This window comes from Ursus americanus, chromosome 1, assembly GCF_024610735.1.
Source record: "Ursus americanus isolate L20-20 chromosome 1, mUrsAme1.1.p, whole genome shotgun sequence".
In the NCBI taxonomy this organism is placed as follows: domain Eukaryota; kingdom Metazoa; phylum Chordata; class Mammalia; order Carnivora; family Ursidae; genus Ursus; species Ursus americanus.
Genome location: NC_142127.1, coordinates 66,145,189 through 66,167,049, shown reverse-complemented (window position 1 = coordinate 66,167,049; position 21,861 = coordinate 66,145,189). Strand labels below are relative to the sequence as shown.

Below are 21,861 nucleotides of genomic sequence, written 5' to 3'. Positions count from 1 at the left end.
ATGCCCCTTGTGCTGATCTGCCCCCCCTCCTCTACTGTGTGCTCATAAGGTGAAGGACCACATGCAGCTGTCAATCTCCTGCCACCCAGGGAACATGATGAAAAACAATCTCCTTCCAAGGTCTTCTCCCACCTTCCAGAGGGGGAAACATCATCCCAACAGTTGCTATCGCTTTTCTCGGACTAGTGAGAGCCTACGCCTTCAGAACGGAGCACACTCCACGTCACACTCGTTCATGTCACTACTGCACTGTGGAATGCCGACTCGACATGTGGCAGGAATGCTGACTTCTCATCTCAGTTGTGAGTCTGGATTAGTGAGACTGCCTTGTTTCAGATCTATACAGCCCTCAACAGTACACTTAATTATTTTGAATAGCACACTGCAGACTGCAAATACCTGGACATTAGTGGTATCACTGAATGCTCGGAGCAACCATGTACAGTCAACAGGACTAATATTAAAAGCATGAACTCGGGGCGCCTGGATGGCTCAGTCATTAAGCGTCTGCCTTCGGCTCAGGGCGTGATCCCAGAGTCCTGGGATCGAGCCCCACATTGGGCACCCTGCTCTCTGCTAGGAGCCTGCTTCTTCCTCTCCCACTTCCCCTGCTTGTGTTCCCTCTCTCGCTGGCTGTCTCTATCTCTGTCAAATAAATAAATAAAATCTTAAAAAAAAAAAAAAAGCACGAACTCTGGAGCCGGACATCCTGGGTGTGAAGCCCAGCTGTATCGCCTACTTGCCATGTGACCTTAAACAAGTTACTTAGCTTTTCTGAGCCTCAGTTTCCTTATAGTAAAATGAAGATAATTTTAAAAACTAGAATGTGTAGAACTTTAATAAAAATTAAATGAACAAATATATGTAAAGTGCTTAGAAAAGCACACTGTACCCATAAGGCTTAATAAATGTGAGCTGTTACTATTTATCATTTTACCAATAATAGAACAGTCTCCCGGGAGTTAAGGCACTTGCCCTAGGTCTCACAGACAGTAAGTGACAGGACTGGAGCTCTGGTCTCTCCTTCTAGCATCCGCCATACTGCCATCCAATCATAACACCGATGCAGGCCCGAGGTCAGGCCTTCATTTCCTCCAAATCAAGCCTCAAATATGGCTTTGCCCAGAACATTTAAATTAATCTATTATAAATATTATACAAATATTTCAAGTACTGCAGAGTGCCTGCATGATGAAACCACTCTCTAAGCCTGGTAAATAACAGATGAAGATATGCCCATTTTCCAAGTTCTAAGAGGAAGAAATTTTCCAATCACCAAAGGTTTTAAAAGAGCTGAGACAGGTTGAAACTGGGGAGTTATCACCAAAAATGACTGTTTGGAAAAATACGATAAAACTTTCCAAGAGAAATTAGACACAACAATTCTCTCCAGCCTTGTGATTGCTCTTTTTCACCAGCTTTATCTAGCCTTCTAATGCTGTCTCTGTTCCAAACACCAAAGCTACACTCTGGGAAACACACGCCATGTGTTCTTCACGTCTCCTGAAAGGTCCACCTTTTCAGTGAGCCCAGGAGGCAGAGTCCACTCATGGTGAACCACCCGTACGCTATCAAGTCTACGTGACTTGACAGTTGCCAGGTCAGGGAATCCCTCCTCCTTTCCCCACTTGGTCTTGGTGGGATGGGCAGAGATGGTAAAAATGGTTCCTTTTTCACTCAAACATTTATGGGGCTGGGTTCTCTAGGTAAAGAGCATCCTCTTCCTACTTCCAACTCTAGAAAAAAATTTGAATTGTTCATCAAGCTAACAGGTGGGAAAATGACCCAACACTCTCTTAACTACTATTATTTCTAGAAATGAGACTGGGTACTGGGCTGAGAAAAATCACATTTTTATGTTATGTGTGCCTGTACCATCCGAATTATTTTTTCCAAAAGCATTTTCCAAAAGCATAATTGTAATTTAAAAAAAAGAAAAGACTTTTTTAAAGCAAATTTTGAAAAGAAAAAAAGATCAGAGAATGTCCGGGTAGCAGGAATGACATTAAAATGGATGTCTGAACACCAGTCCCGCTCTCGGCCAAACTCCCCATGAGCTTGTTAAAGGACCAAGCCTCCTGTGAGCCTGTAGACCTGGCCGACACCCCAATGACAGCCTGGTAAAACCCTGAGCAGAGGACCCGGGTCAGCCACACCCAAATACCTGACCCACAGAAATAATGAGGTAAGAAATGTATGTTATACAAGTTGCGAAGTTTATGCAGCAATAGAAAACTAACATGTCATTAATGCCAAATTCCCAGGAATACATCCATACCCATAAGTTATATAAATGGAAAGTGTCTTTGAAACTACCGAAGGGTATATAAATGTTAGCTAGTATTAGTCATTTACTTTGCACTATTTTAAACTGAACAGATTGTGCACTTTTAGTTGTGTAACTTTGATAAAAGCATCTGATTTCATCCTTATGGGAATCCTAATTCTAGTACTAACTTCTAAAAATTAAGGCAATTTTTACTAGACTTTCAAAGCAGTCACTTTTGCATCTACAATTAGTTTAACTTGAGACCCTAAAATTGGACTAATTCAGCCCTCTATATCTGGATGATCCCCAACCCAACAATTCAGATAGAAAACAAACTAAATCGACTTGTCAGCACCGAAAATACTTCTTGTCAGAGAACAGACACCTTGGTGCTTTAGTTTCCAAATTTGCCCTGGACCTTGTTCTCGCCTAAATTGCAGCTTTCCTGTTCCTGAACAGAACCACAGTCCTGACCAGCCACCCTAAAAACAGAATTGCGTCTGGGTGGGTCTCCTACATGACAAGTCCACATGAAATCCTGCCCCCATTCCGTCTGGCCGGGGGTGGGGAGGCCGGAAGAAGGTCTGACCAAGGCAGAAAGAATACAGAAGAGCAGTGCTCGGTGAGGTCACAACCAGCATTTCCCAACACTGACCCCAGACTGTTAGACCGAAAGGCACATCCTGCAACTTGTCCCAGCCGGAACGGCGCTCTGCCAGGAAGGAGGAATAAAAGCAAACAGAGTCTCTGACCCTGCCTGTTACCCCACTGGGCCAACACTCCCTCTCTCTACGCTCACCTGATCCTCCTCCGTGTCCAACCGAACGGCTCTTACTGCAAAGATCGCATCAATGTCTGGAACTGTCCCAGATTTAGGGACTCTCCCTGGCCACAAACAGGATGAGGAACCAACTCAAGGCTTCGGTGCATGAATCCACCTCAAAGCAAAGAATGGATGTTGCTGGAGTGTGCACTGGAGGAGCTTTCATAAAAGTATCTGACCCCGTCTTTACAGGGATCCCCATTCTAGTACTAGCTTCTAAAAATTAAGACACTTTTACTCAACTTTCAAAGCAGTTGCTCACAGTTACAATTGGTTTAACTTAAAATGCTAAAATTGGACTAATTCAGCCCTCTATATCTGAATGATGTGCAACGTTAAAAATTCAGACAGAAAACAAACTAAATGTACTTGTCAGCACCAAAAATGCATATTATTCAAAGGGCTGCAAGGAGCATATTAGACAAAAACAAACCCATATGCATTACAGAATGGAATAAAACTGAATTACTTTGGAAGCAAATATCTCAACAAAATTTCTCTTAAGTGGATGGACTTCAACTATATTCCCAGAGTCCTTGCGGCACCTATTTACTCTTCTCTGCTATCAGGAGTTCTTCAGTAGAAAGTCTAAGAAGCATGAGTGCACCTAAAGCCTACAACTCAAATGATAAATGCTTCCCATGGGGCATATCCTTTTGGTACCAACATCCATAAAGTAACTCCCTACCAAACACATGATAGGTTTATAGCAGTGACCACGTCAGCATTAATCCCCTTTCTTTCTCTCCTCCTCTTAATATGTTAATCAATATATCTGGTTGGGTATTCACCTACTTGCATACAGGCCATCTACTCTGGAAAAAGTTGACCCTACCCCAATCTTAGAGGTGGACATCATTTTCTTAAGCCACCCAGTTCATTCTGGTCACCAGACCACAGTCAGTGATTCAGGAATGTGTGTGTGAATCAACTGGTCTACCCAGAGCTGCTTCTGGTTTATTATGACAGGATCACAAGGGATTCTACTTCCAAAGTCAGCTGGCTGAAGTCAGAAAATCACTAACAGTTATGAATGCTCTAAAGAATTGATAACTTATATCTAGAGGTCAACCAGTCCCTTGTGAGACCTCTGTGAAGTCAGGGACTACTTCTTATCTCCAGATACTGGGGGTGCGGGATGAGTGGACAGACGGCAGGATGGAAAAAGAGGATCCCCTGATCTTGAGCTGGTTCACAAAGGAGGCTGCTAAGTCTGTAGGGATAGCCGGAGTTCAAGAGTCTGGGCCAAGGTCCTTCCATTTGTTGGCCCCCTTATCAACCATGGCTTCTAAACATACAAATGACTATTCAGTTTGTTCATATGATGGATCGTCATGGACCATCACCCACTTTTACAGTATAAAACTATGAGCCTACAAAAGAGATTTTTTTTTTTTAAAGATTTTATTTATTTATTCAACAGAGACAGAGACAGCCAGCGAGAGAGGGAACACAAGCAGGGGGAGTGGGAGAGGAAGAAGCAGGCTCATAGCGGAGGAGCCTGACGTGGGGCTCGATCCCATAACACCGGGATCACGCCCTGAGCCGAAGGCAGATGCTTAACCGCTGTGCCACCCAGGCGCCCCAAAAGAAATTTTTTTTTTAAAAAAAAGCTGCGTTTTCATTGTCCGGGCAACAATTTTAAAACAAGGTGAAGTACAAGACAGTAAAATATTACATGTCCTATTAACTTGGCCTCTGGCATCAGGCTAAACAATTCTGCAGCGACCTATGAACAAAAGCAAAGCAGGAATAGTATCAAAATAAGAGCCAGAAACAGATTTCTCAAGGGTGGTATATATGACATATGGGGTTGCAGAGGTGTGGTGATCAAATTTAGTGTATAGTATTTTTTTTTAATTATCAAAAACAATACATGCTTGACCTAATAAGTTCTATAATACAGAGATCTAAAAGGGTAACCCTTCCCTGTCCCCCATATCTCATCCCACCCTGCTGTGGGGCCTGACGTTAGCGTGCCTTTCTCTGCGTGCATACAAGTATACAGACACACATGCACATCCATAAACCCGTTTAAAAAAAAGGATCATACTATACACATTGCTCTATAACCTTTTTTTTTTGCTTAAAATAGAGAATGCCTAACCTTCCAATATGGTGTATGTTTAATTATAAAATGAAGGCACACATCTCATGGAAATGACAGCCCTCACATACCTTGGAAAACATTAATCGATATGAATATCTGGAAGCAGAAAGTCATTTTCTGCTTTTGTTTTTGTTATACCAGAAAGGGCATTCCTCAAACGGTTAGAAAATAAAATGAGGTGGGGCTGAAACCCAGACATTTCGTCTGCTGAAGACCCATGAACATTAACATTTGGCGTTTTGTTAAAAAGGGGACTGTTTCATTTTACTGGGCACAAGAAATCAGGTATGTGAATGCATGTAATGTGCTGCTCTCCATCCCGTTTCAATCCCGCTAAAAGCGATCTGCGTTTCCTCGAGCCAAAAAGAAAAATGATCAGCTTTACTTACGATAGAATTGATTCTTCCTATCTCCATCTCAAAGACCAATGTTTAAAAGTCTGTCTTTTACTGGATATCAGACCACACTTTCAGTGAAAGCCGCAGAGCCGCACAGGTTTCCCACCTGAAAGCCGAGCCGCTCCACTCTGCGGGAAGGTGACACCAGCCCGGCTGCCAACCAGACGGCACCTCCTCCCTGCCCTGCAAAAGCGTTTTATACCTTTTCTATTTCAATCAACATTTTACATAACTACATCTCTGAACTTAGGATCTGGTTATCCCACCAATATTCCAAAAGCACTATCCACATATCTCAAGTAACTGTCAACCTCCCCTACTTCCAGCAACACAAATCAAAAAGATAAAAAGTTCCAGTCCCAGATGATGACTACTGTTTCCTTAGGAAATGGAATTATCATGGGACGCCTGGGTGGCTCAGGCTGTTAAGTGTCCAACTCTTGATTTTGGCTCAAGTCATGATCTCAGGGTCGTGAGACTGAGTCCTCGTCGGGCTCCGCGTTGTGTGAGCAGCCTGCTTAAGATTTTGTCTCCCTCTGCCCCTCCCCCACCCAATAAAAAGAAATTAATTATCTGAAGTCATCCCTAAAATATAATTGGCTAACTGGAAAGGAAAACTGTATGTGGCATAAAATAATAGAGCTTTGCATAGCACTTTTTAAAATATATTTGTTCCACAAAAGTAATAATTGATCATACTCATATCGGTTACAAACGCTCTATTTATTTATATTTCTTCTTACTGTTCCCACATTGACAGAGAGAAAAATATGAAGCATGTCCCAATTCATCTCCAAATACAGATACACTATAAAAAGGTGGGAAAAGAACTCAGGAGCGAGGCAGAATCAGGTAAAACCACTTTCATCCAATGCACCCTGTTTCCTTCTCAGCTGCTGGGACAGGGCAGCAGCGCCCCGTCTTCTTGGCTGAGTTGACAACACAGCTCTACCTGAAGACACGCAGACTTCTGGGCTTAATGCGAATCCCTAAGAAAGCTGCACGTTTTAAATATATGTAAGGAACTTGACAGGTAAACTAACAATATGACATCCTTTAACAAAGAATTTTTACAACACAAACCTTCTCCTTCTATTATTGTATATCTTCACGTGTTTTCATTTTTGTACATGACACTATCCTCCCGTGTAGCAGAACAGGACTATTCCCAAACCTCCAGGGAGCAAACATAGATCCTTCTCTGATCGTCTGCTTCTGTCTCTCTGCTAACGACAAACGCCAACCAGGTTCATGTCTTTTTTGACAGTTCACTGCCTTGCATTTTAATGGGTAGCTTCTCAGAGGCTGGAATGCTAATGTTCTGAAGGCATCCAAGAAGATGCCTATGGATTTTACAACTCCTCCTGTTATCTCGTCCTCAGAGGACAGGAACTCAGTACCCGACGGCTTTACAAGGCCTCCAACACCTCCAACGATACTCTGCACAGTCGGCACTCCATAAACACCACATGGAAACTTGACTCTGACCGATATTACTCACGTGCCGAATGAGCAAACACAAAACTCTTTCTGAGAGTTTAAACAAATACCTCTGAACTCTACTACGCGAAGAGAAAGAAGAGTCTAGAAAAGAGAAGCCAGCTCTCGGCCACAAAACACAAAGTCTAAACCCCACAGATGACGTCCGGTGTGTACTCACGTATATCTCATTATGGTCAAAGCGTTTCTTGAGGTTGTTGATGAAGGTCTCCTCAGAGAGAGGCTCTAAAAGAACCATATCTCCAACCCCAATCATATTGTCCAGAAGTGACGTTTTCACCTCCATTTTGGCCATTGTCTCTTCCTGTGGGAAAGATGGGGGGGAAAGGAAAAATTTTAATGGGCAAAATTATTTCAGATGCGTTCTCAGCACCACTAGAGAAATGAAACACCGGTAGTTTCAAATGGCGCTCATCTGCCTCTCGAACACCGTAACCTCCCCTCCAACCCACGTCAGGAGGCCCGGGGCTGGCTGCAGTGGCTGCCAGGCCGCTGGAAGCCCCATACGCTCGACCCTCCCTCCCAGTGCACCATTCCAGGCTACATCTGTCTACAGAAGAAGCCACTAGGAAACTAGGGTCTCCGTTTTCTTTCACCTCAAGTATAGCTGACATACAATATTATATTAGTTTCGGGTGTACAACATAGTGATGCAACATGGATGTACGTTACAGAATGCTCACCACAGAAAGTGTTCTTACAGTATTATTATAAAGTTATTACAGTATTATTGACTATAGTCCCTATGCTGTATTTTTCATCCCTGTACCTTTTTTATTTTGTAAGTGGACGTCTGCACCTCTTTAGACCATCCCCTCTCCCAGCCAGAGGTTGCAAAACTCTAGCAAGAGGACCCACCGCACCCCTTTCGACCAGCCCTTGCATACCAATGTCAGACTTCAACTTGTAAGAACCTGCTTCCCTCAAGATGGTATCTCTCAGTACTCTGTGATGAAATCAGAAAGTATTTTCCCAGGAATCAGTGGTTTTTAAGATGATACTAACATTTGAGTACTTGCTACCTATCAGATGCTGTATCCAGGACTTTATATGCCTTCATTCATTTCATCTTCACAAAAACTCTATGAGGTAGCTACTGGTATCATTATCCCCATGTTAAGATAAGGAAGCTCAGAGAGATAAGAAATTTTGCTTATGATTTCTTAAGAGTGCGTTACATTTTGTGTTAGAGAACTCAATCACTACTTCTAACTTGGCACCTCTGGGGGGAAACCTCATTGCAGGCGTCAACACTGACTCATAAAGGAACACAACCCTGTTGTAAATCAGAGGTTGCCTATATAACCTGCCAAGACTGACCTCAACGTTCTTCATTCTCACCCCAACAGACCCACCACTACAACACCAAAATCAAACGAACATGCAATGAATAGACCAGAAATACTAGTTTCCCTCCAGCCCGGTCTGCGAGCCTACCAAGGGGAAACAGACACACTACAAAGGCAGCATTCTCCCCTCCCCACTAATGTGAATGGTGCCACCCAAAAGCAGAATGTTAAATCCCCATGCCCTCAAATCTGATCGCCGTCAAGAGTCCTAAACTCCTTTCAAATATACAAACATAGGAAATTAGAGTGTTTTATGTCACTTTTTCTAACATTACCAGGATGTACGATCACATTCATCTGAGACATTCCCTCTAAATGCTTCTGACACAGAAGACAATTGTGTATACTTTCAGCAGACTAATACTAAACAATACTTCAGGATACTAATAAATACTCAGATATATTCATGCCCCTAATACTGAGGGGGAAGTACATTTACTTCTTCTCATTAAGGAGTCACCCATGCATATTACACCTTACACAAAGGTTGGTCTGCTTGCTTAGGATAGCAATTTAAATAAATGTCTTCCTATTCTAGCCTAGAATATCTAGTAGGTCTCCTACAGGCAACAGAAACTATATTTACTTGGGCTATTTGCAAGAGAACTGTGATGGGGTGAGAATTATATAACTCTTTATTATTAATTACTGTGATTTATATGAATCCACAAACACACCCTTTATTGCTGACCCTATTAGAAAAAAAATTTTAAGTGTACACTGAAAAAGCCAGAAAAGAGAGACCAAAAGAAGCAGAAAGGAAAGGTCTCTCATAAACAAAAATAACCCACTAAGGAAGTATTTAATATTCAAAAGGAGAAAAATGGAGTTAACTTTTTCATTAATATATACTTTTTTATTTCACGCCAACTACACCCAGAATAAATGGACCTAGGTATCACTAAAACCCAACAACAGAACGGTTTCGTGCATTTTGAACGAGGACAGGCTCTGTTTTAAAACAAAACGGGCAGGAGAGGGGGCACCTGCTGCTCTCTGGAGAAGCAGACGCCCAGGAGAGCAGCTGGTCTCATGCCAAGTCCATGGAAAGACGTGCACGGGAATAGGAACATGAGTGCCCAACCTTTGTCGCAATAAATTAACACTGAAATCAAATTTCAAGTTCTCAGACTCATGAGATGCCAAAAGCACTCTATCTGCGATGCATTACATATAATTTGGCAGATGAGGGAAGAAGGTTTAGGGATTAAGGGGGAAGTCAACCTGAGAAGGGTTTCAAAAATAACCACCTCAAACCAGCAATTTAAATTAAGCAAAGAGGCTGAAAGGGAACTCTGCCCCGGGGGCTGGATCTGAAGTCTATTTATGGAAACTGCAGCGGAAAGACAAGGACCTCACTGCAGGTAACAATAATTAAGCAATCTTTCTCTGTAATTAAACCTGCTTTACCATCTTTTCAAATACAAGTTTCAAGCAGGTTTGTATGGGTTCTAATTTTTACACTTCTATCCCAACTTCATAATCCAAAGTGGGGGAGAGGACAAAACAAATGCTGAGCTACAGGGAATTGGTATAAGTGAAAAATTCTGAAAACAAAACCTTTGCAAACCAAAACACACCAATAAAGTAAATCCGCTGAGAAGGTGATACCAGCATTCAGTTATCCAAGCATAGTTTTGTTCCATTTCGGATTTGTTTTGTTTTGTCTTTTTTAGCATCCAAGTACTTTGGGGGAGGAAACATTGACACCCACACACCCCCCCTTCATTCTCAGGGTAAAAATGGACACAGAGAAAAACAGCATAGAGGCACTTCCCTCGCATCCTACAAATGGACCAATTCCCCTTACTGTGACTACTGGATCCATCCTTGGTTTGGCTCAGAATCACTGACTCAATATTTCCATAAACTATCAGAGGAAGTCAAATGGGAGAATCCAATGAGCACGTACGTAAAGCATATATTTGAAACATATATGTCTATCTTCAACCTTCCCAAGACCTCCACAGAACCCCATGTTGTTCTAAGGAAGTCAATTTTATCCCATGTGCCAGGAATACAGCGCATAATCTAGACTGAGGCAATCAACACATTACCATATTCCGGCCACTGTAATCGATTCAGGGCTGGTCATACCAGCCAGCCTCAGGCTTTGGCTTGGTATATTAGGACAAAGGCTCTCTCCACTCTGGATGGCAGGATTTACAGATGTGATACATGAAACCGCCATGGCCATGTCACCTCTGCTTTCGTGGAGGGGGTTGGGGAGAGGGTTAATCTGAGGAGGATGGCAACACATGGAGGAAAGCAGGGTAAAAAAAAATAACTGAGAATTAGTGCAGGAGCCCTAATGACATCACAGACCTCTAGATCAAATTGCAATTGACACCTGCTCCATAGCTCCTAAGTCTACGCACACAGAGGCCAATTAATTCCCCCTTATTGTTTAAACTGTTTGAGTTGAATTTTCTATTATTTGCAACAGAAAACATCTTCCCTAATAGAAGAAGCTGGTACAAGGAAGTGGAGTGTTAGAAGTAACACACAGAGGACCATGGACTGGCTTAGCCAAGGCCACAAGGTGGAGCGGGAAGCGGGGGGAGCGTGAGGACCTACTATCTTGGACTGGCAAGATGATCACCTTTGACATGTGATAGCGAACAACTGATTAAAACCGTGGTTTGGGGGGCGCCTGGGTGGCACAGCGGTTAAGCGTCTGCCTTCGGCTCAGGGCGTGATCCCGGCGTTCTGGGTTCGAGCCCCGCATCAGGCTCCTCTGCTATGAGCCTGCTTCTTCCTCTCCCACTCCCCTGCTTGTGTTCCCTCTCTCACTGGCTGTCTCTGTCTCTGTTAAATAAATAAATAAAATCTTTAAAAAAAATAAAAATAAAAAAAATAAATAAATAAAACCGTGGTTTGGGGCGCCTGGGTGGCTCAGTCAGTTAAACGTCTGCCTTCAGCTCAGGTCATGATCTCAAGGTCCTGGGATCGAGCCCCACATCGGGCTCCCAGCTGACCGGGGAACCTGCTTCTCTCTCTCCCTCTATTGCTCCCCCTGCTTGTGCTCTCTGTCTCCCTCTGTGTCAAATAAATAAATAAAATCTTTAAGAAAATTAAAAATTAAAAAAAATAAAACCGTGGCTTGTCGTGCCTTATGCCTTGGACCTTGTGCCTCCAACTTGACAGAATTTAAAAAAAATTCGGACGCTGGAGTATGTGTTGGCTACTTAAGGATCTACAAGAAAAAGACAGGCTTGCTGTGAAACTGGCCTGTCTGAAAGCCAGAGCAGAGAATAGAGTGGGCTGCTAAATGGAGTCACTCCAGCTGGAGGTGGGAAACGCGGAGGAAATGTGACCTGTCCTAAGCGCCACCTGTTCGGTCTCCATGGCGTGAGGCAGGGATAGCACTCCACCATGAAGATGTAGCACACGAGGGGCATCACCCACTCTACTGCTTCGTCCACTTCTTACTCTTCCAGGGGCATTCTACGAACCAAGAGCTAAGACATTCTGCAGACCATCCACAGCTAGATCCCACCACCAGGAGACAAGTTCTCAGACCAAGTTGTAGGTTCAAACCCTGGGAGGTGGCAGTATCTCTGATTGTGGTTATTAGTCCATGGAAGCAAAGAAATCTAGAATACCAAAACACTTTTAAGGGATCTATGCTGCCAAAGAAGTGTGGCTGACAGGACTTAACAACGACTTGATCCTTAAGAGAGTCAATCCCAAGACCTCCAACTCCTAAGAACCACAACAACAAACCACTATGCATGGCAGCCCCTGCCAAAGCATATTCTTTTCATAAGCGTAAGTACGGTGAGAAAGGTGTATATGAATGTTGGGCAGCCAAAGGGGACAGCCATTGCCGACATTTGTCTTTCTTTTTAAAGGGACATTATCCAGTACACAGTCCTACTCCTATTGGTACCTAATCTCCCTTTTAGGGAGTCCCCAGTTACCTTATGATGACAAGTAATCTACTGAGAAGTAGTACCCAGTTCCCACTGCAGAATTCAGAGGAGGCAGATGTGCCGTCTCCACCCCAAGGAGAGCCAATCACATGGTCCTGGGATCGGGAGTCCTGGGTGATGGTGAAAGCTGGGGGTGACGGCTGCGGGAATACTCATCACTCACTGTAACAACAGCCACAGCATGAAGCCCAGGAGGTCCCGGCGCCAAGGCTTCTGCTACGGATCCTGCTGCCCAGGCCTCCAGCCTTTCTTTAGTTCCTGGCTATCTTCCAAGCCCGTATCCTTCCTGGTCTTCCAACCTCTCGGCAATTTTGTGAGTCTCTACATCCTTCCTGCATTGCACACAGTCAGGATCCCTAACTGACAGGAACGCTACCGACAGGGCCCAACATACAGGATTATACCACTGTTACAGCTTCATTATTATGTAAAACCTAACCTTTTTCTCGTACTGGTGAAAGCAATCTACAAAGTACTATCACAGGAGTGGCCTCTGGAGGAAGCACGGAGGAGCCTGCAGGAAGGAAGGGTCTCTTTATCTAAGGTGCTGATCTAGCCCAGCCACCAGCCCACCTGCTGCTGCAGGGATGACTCCACGGCCGCCCCAGCTTTCCACCTGCTTGTCCATCCAAGAAAAACAAAATATATGATTGTAACTCTTCTTTCCCTGACCAACTCTCATCTCATAAATTTCCAAAGTTACTACCTATATTTCAATGTGTACCAATTCATTTACTAGAATCTTCTCAGTGTAAAAATACCACTTAAAATACTGAGAGCATCATTTCAAAAGTCCTCAAAATCCAAAAGAAAATGCAGCATAAACATTCGAAAGCATCTTAAAATGCCTACCTGAAGCCTAATACTTAACCTTAAATTACAAGCCACCTACAATGTTAATGTCATCTGTGCTCGGAGTCAGGACCAGCATCTCCAAGCCAAGAACCCTGCACACAGACACAGCCAGACCAGACGGCGCATCCCTGAGAAATGCATGGTCATTCCATTCCATATCGAACAGCAACAGTGAAAAGCTATTCCAAGTTAATAATTAATTAATTGACTAACAAGTGAATAACAACTGAGAAAAGATGAAGGAAAAGCTAAACTAAAGCATCCAGTGGTCTCCCGTGTTATTCAAAATTCTTAGGCTAACACAGATGAGAACAAACGTATATATTTTAAGTTGAAACAGTTTTACTGTAAAATTGGAAAGGACATTCACAGATCACAGCTGAGGGTGCGGTGATTAACAAGGATTAATATCAAGTCATTAGCATAATTTTAAAGTTGAGGGAACTTTTAAAGCAAAGCCATAAAAACCACTTGGCCGGAAAACTTACTGAGAGCAGAGCTCTATTGCTTTGGCAGCTGGAAATGAGGACGTGGAAAACACATCTATTGTAAGGTCATTAGCAGTATAGCTCAGAGGCAGCACCTTCGGGGAGTCTTCTTAGCATAGTAACAATGGTCCCAAGCTGACCCTGGTTCCACTCTTGACCTCCTTGCAGAGGGGTCCTGTATGCATGATAGCCCCTTTTCTGGAGAATCAGCTCTTTGGCGTCAGGAGTCACAGCATATGCACCCGCATTTCCCCAAGGGCACAGTGCGCTGCCCTAGCACACGGTAGGCAGTCAGAGAAACACAAAGGGGAAACAAGTTCGCAAATGTACGACTGACAACTGAATCGTTCAATAATGCACGTTCTTGCAGCTGCCATGGTTGGTCTGAGCAGAAGGCAAAAAAATGACTGCAGCCTCCAGCCACTTTGATCCAGTCCTCTGAAAACATAATATTACCCACAAAGGACAGGAAACAGAATTGAGCCATTTGACTCCCAAAGAGATCACTAAAGCTTTTAAGAATAACATGAGAAGCACATTTAAGGAACCAAACTGGGCCAATGTGGCAAGATTTCATGAACAAAATAAATCTCAGCAAATCCTGGTGGCAAGACAAAGGCAAAAGAGGGGCCAAGTCTATAGGACGTGGTTCAGCGCCTAATACAATGAGCTTAAATGACTAAGAAAAACTGGAATTTCCTTCCTCGATCTTTTAAAATAGCACACATCTCCTCTCGGAGAGCAGTTAGACTAAATTTCCATGCAATTCAGCTCAACCACCACTTACAGGATGGAATCCTGTTGGTCTCTAGCATTGTGTTAAGTGCTCTGGACACTCTGAGAATCATCATGGCACGTCCCCCTCCCCACACCACCCCCTCCAGGAGGTCCCAGCCCAATAAGAGGCAGGAAAAGAAAATAAACCACTTTTGAAATTTCAAATGACCTTTTAACGATTAAAAACAACACATATGCACTATACAAAAAAAAAAAAAAAAAATCAGAAAATGTAGCTGAGCAAAATACAAGCCAAATTTAACACGCTCACGTTTCAGTCTAAATCCTTTTGAATTCATTTGAATCCTGATGAAACCTGATTTTTATAACCAAAGAACTGGCCATCGTTTCTGGTCTGATAAATTTTGATATAAACTTTGATACATTACTAAATTTTGATATATGTTTGCCTCCAGGTAGGAATGTGAAACAGGTCTGGAAGAGCTGTGGAACTTAATGAAGGTACACCAATAATATCCCCACCGCTTTTAAATTTAACCAAGTTGCCTGACCATCTGCCCCTTGATTCTTTACCTTTTCCCCTCCCTCAAATGAGCAACCCAGATTGTCAACAGCCTGCCCACCAACCATCTCTCCCACTTGGCTGAGCCTAACATCTCAACACGTGTCCAAACCTTCTATCTCCCACCATCCTATACCAAAATATCCCCCAAACGAAAACAAAACCCTCCTATTCTCCCTAGATTCCACAAAGTCACAACAGACCCAGTTTCTCACCCCTGGCCTTTCCCTGTCTCGTACCTTCTCCCCTCAAAGCCAACCCCGGCTCTGGGCTCTGGATTACATCAGCGTCATCATTTGCAACCCCCCCCCCCCCCCCCCCCCGCTGCTGTGACTGGGCTAGCTCAGCCTTCATCCTTTCTCACCTGGAAGGCAACAGCCTTCTCCGTGGTCTCCCCCTGCCTCGTTTTGCCACCACAGCCTCTGCCATCCCTCTCCTTCCCCCATGCATGGGAAACACTTCCCAAGTCGCCTTTCTAAATCACAACCTGGTCGGGTAAGTTTGGATTTAAAGCCTCTATGACTCTCCACAGCCTATAAGCCGATATCCAAATTCCTCAGCAGACCCTTAAAAACATAAAACACAGAATCCCCCTATGACCCAGCAATTCCACTCTGGGGTACAAAAGCAGGGATTCAGAAAGATATCTGCACACCCATATTCAAAGCAGCATCATTCACAACCGCCGAGAGGCCACCCAAGTGTCCATCCACGGAAGAACGGATAAACTAAACGTGCTGTGTGCAGCCAGTGCAACAGTGTTCAGCCTTAAGAAATGAGGACATTGTGACACAGGCCACCCAATGGATGAAACCGGACGACATCACGCTAAGTGACACAAGCCAGTTGCCAAAAGGCAAATGCTGCATGAGTCCACTTGCGTGAGGTACTAGAGTCGTCAAATACATAGCGACAGAAAGCAGGATGCTGGCTATGCGACAGAATGGGAAGCTGTGGTTTAATGAGCACAGAGTTTCAGTTTGGGAAGATGAAAGAGTTCTGGAGAGGAACGATGGTGATGGATGCACAACAGGGTGCGTGCACTCCGTGCCACGGAACTATGCACTTAAAAAGGCTGAAATGTTGGGGCGCCTGGGTGGCTCAGTCGGTGAAGCGTCTGCCTTCGGCTCAGGTCATGATCCCAGGGTCCTGGGATCAAACCCACTTTGGGCTCCTTGCTCAGCAGGGAGTCTGCTTCTCCAGATATTTCTGCCTGCCACTCCCCCTGACTGAGCTCGCGCGCTCTCTCTCTCTGGCAAATAAATAAATAAAATCTAAAAAAAAAAAAAAAAAAAAAAAAAAAGCTAAACTGCTAAGTTTTATGTTAGCTATCTTTTAGCACACGCACAGTAATTCCTTCTCAGAGATCGAGACTTCACAACCGAGCCTGGCCTTCCTCCCCAGTGTCCTCCCTGGTGAGCCTCCCACCCAAGGCAACACACACCACACACAAAGAGGCCAAGGCCTCCGCCGGCTCCTCCGGCCAGGCCGTCGCTAACGGCGCTGAGGCTCTGCACCAGGCCAAAGCACGCCTGCCTCCAAGGATGCGGAATTAGGACGGCAGCCATCGTCAGGTGCCTATGAGGAAGTCAACGAGCCTCCAGGGGACGGGGTGTCCCATTCAGGGGAGCCTCTGCCAGACTCTGGGCTTCCTCTGAAGCTAATCCGAGAAGAGGAATGACACAAGTGCAGAGAGAAGCAGCTTGGGACCACGGGGGACAGACAGAAAAGCTGCTTTAGACCTGAGAGTGGTTCTAGCAGTAGGTTCTCAAGAGGTTCGGCTAAGCTTCGTGCCTTAAATAAATCCTCCCCGACCTACACGAGAGCGAGTGGCCACGCCTCACAGGCATCATGTGCGGAGGAAGCCAGCGGATGTCCTGCGCAGCGGTGCGTTTGCAGGTGTCCGCCTCCCTGGGGAAGGCCGGAGTGACCCCCTCACCGGCTGGCACAGTGGCGGGCACACAGGGCTCTGGAGTGCACAGCAAAGGCATGAATGCGCATCAGAGACGCACAGGCTGCTCTTCCTGCCAAGACCGTTTCCGTCAACTCTACCCTTCCCATCCAGGCCACGAGAGACATAGAATCATCACAGAACTTCAACTGATACACAAAGAATGTGAAAGACTGGGGACGGAAACCAAAGGGCAACACGGCTTCTCAGTACTTACCAACCTAAAGGGCAAGTGGAAGGACAATTTTCTCAAGTAGCATGGTTTTCAAAGAAGAGGAGAGTCGGGGGGAAGGGGCAGAGAACCACAGACGGTGCTTTGCAGGGCTCCCCGGGGTAAATGAGAAGGTGGGCCCCAGCATGCAGGTGTGAAAGGTCTCAGGGATGATGATTTGCACTCCTATCAAAACACTTCTTAGGGAAACTCAAGGTAAGGTGTTTCGAGTCACAGTGTTAACTACACAAAACACTGTTATCTGATTTCCCAATTCTTTATCCCACAGGTAAAGCCACTTCATCTTGAAGGTCCCCCCCTTTTCTCTATAGCTTTTTGTTATGAACATTTAATGGATTGCTGGTAGGGCGGTTTTTGCTAGAATCTTGGATTAGGGAAGAAATGGGCCCAACTACTAGCAATTTCTATCTAGTAAGTTGTCTTGTGTTCAAACTCTGGGTAATACAATTAACATTAAATTATCAGACAATGATAAAATAGCATGATTTGGACAGGGACTGAAAACAACTATCTAGAAGCATATGGAAGCCCATAAGCCAGGAAGCCAGACTCTAATCCTAAAAAGCTCTGTGAATGGGAGGGGCAGTTAATTCAACATTCTGGTGATCTAAGAGTGAACACCCCAGGGGGTATCACCCCACAGGCAGAGAGTGGCCAGGAACCACCCAGTGTCAAAGTCAAGGTTTGTTTCTGTCTGCGTGTAAAAAGGCTGGCCTACCAACAAACACTATCAACCAGGAGCTCAGCTACGTTCAATCCTAGGAACTGGCCGGTTATTAAGGATTTGAAAGATAGCGCAGAACTTTACAATTCGTAAAATGACAGGTTAAAAACAAAGTTTTTTCCAACTGTGAAAATGGGGAGGATATTATTTAGACTAATTAGAAGGATTTTTGAGTCAAACAGGACAGTGGCTGCTATGACAACGCTGAAGGTTTTGGATTACAAGCTACAAAGTATCTCTTCTGATGTCTGAGCAAAATGTGTTTGGATCCCAGGCAAGCCCTTCTCTTAGGAGAGAGAGAAATGGACCCAGGAGGTGTGGCACGACTGGTTTCTGGAAGAGGCAGGGCAAGGAGGAAGCTTTCCTGACTGCTCCATATGGTCTTTCACACCTATTCCATTACATGCACCCATCAATCTAATTCCCAAGTCAGCAAACTCTTTGCAACACACCCAGTTTTTTAAAGAGAAGCTTCACTTCCACACTGGGGAGAGTCATTTTCTACAGAAGTTTGGTAACAAGAGTTTCCCATGCCTGAGAATTCCCTTTTGATCTGCCCCAATATGGGACAGCACAGGCTTTGGATCACAGTCCTAGGTCCGAACCCAAGGGAATTAATTCATCTCCGGAATTTGAATTTCTGACCCAAAAACTCAGGGATGACAACATCCATTCCCCAGAGTTACTAGGCAGCCTGGCTAAGAAAGCAAAGCCCTTAAGAGGACAGGATCTCACTGAATGCTAGTTCCCTCCCTTCCCCATGCCCATTTCTTCTGACCCTGAACAGCGCACCTACTGGCATGTGTATCCGAGGTTAATAACCTACAGAGTTGCCTCATTTGCAAAAGTCATACCATGGGGTTCAATACCCTGAGGAGCAAATGCAGCCAACATCACTGTCCCCAACGTCATTGCCTGGAGGAAGCTCTGCAGACTCATGGCAGGAAAATGCCAAAGGGCAAGGCAACATCAGAGAATGCCATCCACCACTAAAACGGGGTCCAAAAGCCACCTCCCGCCCTCCCTCTCCACCCACCACCCACCCCCAACCTGGCAGCCCTCACTGGCCAAAATCCTAGAAGGTCTAGAGTGGACAGCAAGCAGTCTGGCTTTAGGGGGAACCTACGGCCACACTATCTTACTCACACTGGGTCTTAGGAGAATTAATGAGCTAACGTCTGAAAAGTCCTATAAGTTCCTATGTGACAAGGTAGCCAAAAACCATAAACGTCTATTACGGCCAGAAACACAAACTCAGCTGCGCGTGGGATATGCTAATTACAACCCATAGACTTCTCAATGTGTTCCCTCAAGGTAGATAAAAAAATTCCAAGAAGCCGAACGTGTTTAGATTGGCAAACCTGAGGCCCCAGGACCCCTAGGTGAACGTAAAAGTGCTCAAATGTAACTGACACACCCGACAGGTCGGATTTGTTCCTGGCCGGTGCACAGACACCAAGTGAGGCCAGTGAATATTAAACTGAATACAGCCAGCTGGGGAAAACCAACTTTCCTTGCAAATGAACTGGCTTGTTAATCAGAGGGTCCAGATCCCATCCCACGTGCTAAGAGCCTCACCAAGTCATTCTGTCCCTTGCCCCCCTTCACCTGCTGACACTGCTTGTAGATTCGCTCTTTCTGTTCTCTTTATACTTGATCCTACCATCCCATCACTCAAGGTACTCCCTTATAATTAAAAGTCCAGTGCGTTGCACCTGGTGGGCATTCACATAGCATTTCCTGTACCCGTCAGTTTTGGGAGTCCCTATGGATTGGCTTTTTAAGACATCTGGCTGAACAAAGATGCTCACAAGAAAACAGCCCAGGGTGCACCACAGCAGACTTAAAAAGGTACCTTCCCATCATTCAGGCTTTTTTAAGGGACAGTGGAGGGAAATGTATTGAATTTAGTGCACTTGTTCTTTGGGGTAAGGAAGCAAGTTAGCTCTCAGGAAAACATCAGCTGTTGCCTTCTACAAATCACAGAGGTTAGAATGACTACTAGAGTGGCTCCAGAAAAAACACCCAGAAGATCCAAGTTGTAGACTCAGCTCTACAGCTAGCTCAGAGTGAGACCTTGGACACACTGCCAACACTGAGCCTCAGTTTCCCCACAAAGGGGGAATACGTCATCTCCCAAGATCCTGACGCAGTCTGTCATTACCGAGTCAACAAAAAATGCTCAAATCTGGGAAGACTGAGTCCCTTAATTTTTCGGTGAACATTCATCCTTGTCTGGTTATAAAGAATGTTAAAGACCAAGAATGCCAGTCCACAAGAATCTTTCTCAGTGACATTTACTCAGAGGTTCAGGAAAGTAGCTCTTTATTCTGACCTCACCAGCAAAAAAAATGTCCTAAGGGTCTAACCATACACAGCACAGAAGGAAATGCAAGGAGTCAACAGGATCTTCATAACTACAGGCATCAAGGCATGTGTGACTGTGTTCTGTTTACAACTATATGGCTAGCTGCAAAATGGCACTGGTGATTTTAATGAGTCCATCTAGTTATGAAAGCAAAAAGGGGCTTAAAGATTACAAAATTAAGAAACTTATATAGTAAAAGAAGAAAAATAAACATTACTCAACACTGCATCTTCGGTAATGTCTCTGTACTTGTGGTTAAGAAAAAGTTTTTTAGAATAATAAAAATTCAGAAACTTCCTCAAGCCGTTATCCACTGAAACGAAGTCTAATAAATAAACTATGTAATCAAAGGGAGAGATGTTTATACACTTACATTAGGATTTCATGAGTGTTTATTACTTGAGAATTGATCAAACAAAAATAGCTAAGATGTTTCCAAAAAAGACACTGATGATGTAAATTGAGAAGGCGGAACTACTTTGTCATTAAAAAAGAATTTTTAAAGAAAATAGCTACATTGCAGTGGGTTGCTTTACCTAAGTTGATTAAAATCAACAATCAGAATTAGGAAGTATTTTCTGAGCCAAAAGTTTTCTAATTTTTCTCATGTTGGAAGCATTACTGAATTTAAAGTCAAACGTACCATAATACATACCTTAGATATCTCTAAGTACATTCTAAAGTATTTATGAAGAAGTAAAACATATAAGATACAGCAAATCAACATATAAGCCGTGCATAAATTAAAAAGTTTACTAACATTTGTTTACTAAATTTGAATTTATAAATGTTAACTAAATTTGAATAATAGTTCTCATTTCCAAAAGTTCTGTAAGATATAGCAATTATTCATATATTTATATGAAGACACAAATATACAAATGCCCCCCCAACACACACACACATATACTTTTTTGCCTCTTGAATATAAACGCACACTTAACCTGTAAAGCTACACAAAAATCAATTTTTAAAGTTAATCAGTTTGGCCATGTATAAAATAAATTTTCCCAAGGGAAATTTGGGTAAGAAATAAGATATTCAATAGTGAACTATATTGTATATGCCTGATTAAGAAAAATTCATTTCCCTCTACCAGTACTCTATCAAAATAAAAGGTCTTCAAAATATCGCATTATTATATTGTAAGTCATCAAATTAAAGGGCATAAAAACTTAAAATTCACAATCCACCCTTAACCATGTCTCTCAATAAGCAGGCAGGCAGGCAGATAGATAGATTAAAAGAAAACTATAGGGTACTTTTTAAGCGACGTAATTGTAAGGTCCCCTAGTTTAGGAATTAAATAAAACTGCTTACCAACTTTTCTTCTCCATTGTTTTTTCCACCGATTTAACTAGTAGTTTAGCATTCCGTTCGTATGAAAGGAAGAGACAAACATTCGTTGCGACAGGGAGAACACACTAAGTACAACAAATATTTTGCACAGAGATAAGAAGGGGAAAGTAGGTCAATATCCTGTGGCCAGGAAGAAGCAGCCTGAGCTTCCATCCAGAACTGTATTCTGTGATTAACCGGGCTGGACTCTCCTCTCTCCG

The 21,861-nt window shown here is 43.8% G+C and overlaps 1 protein-coding gene across 5 annotated transcripts in view; it reads right to left on the bottom strand.

The window, feature by feature from the left end:
- The window catches only part of MYO1B (myosin IB), a 175,220-nt gene that overhangs the window by 135,799 nt on the left and 17,560 nt on the right, over window positions 1-21,861 (bottom strand). For 4 of the 5 annotated variants that reach the window (XM_045806360.2, XM_045806365.2, XM_045806363.2 and 1 more), the window contains exon 2: window positions 7,261-7,404. In XM_045806360.2, the coding sequence (XP_045662316.1) occupies window positions 7,261-7,395 (135 nt within the window). In that variant the 5' untranslated portion in view covers window positions 7,396-7,404. Of the gene's footprint in view, window positions 1-7,260; window positions 7,405-21,622; window positions 21,842-21,861 lie in introns of those variants that run through there. The other variant, XM_045806361.2, reaches the window with a different exon arrangement.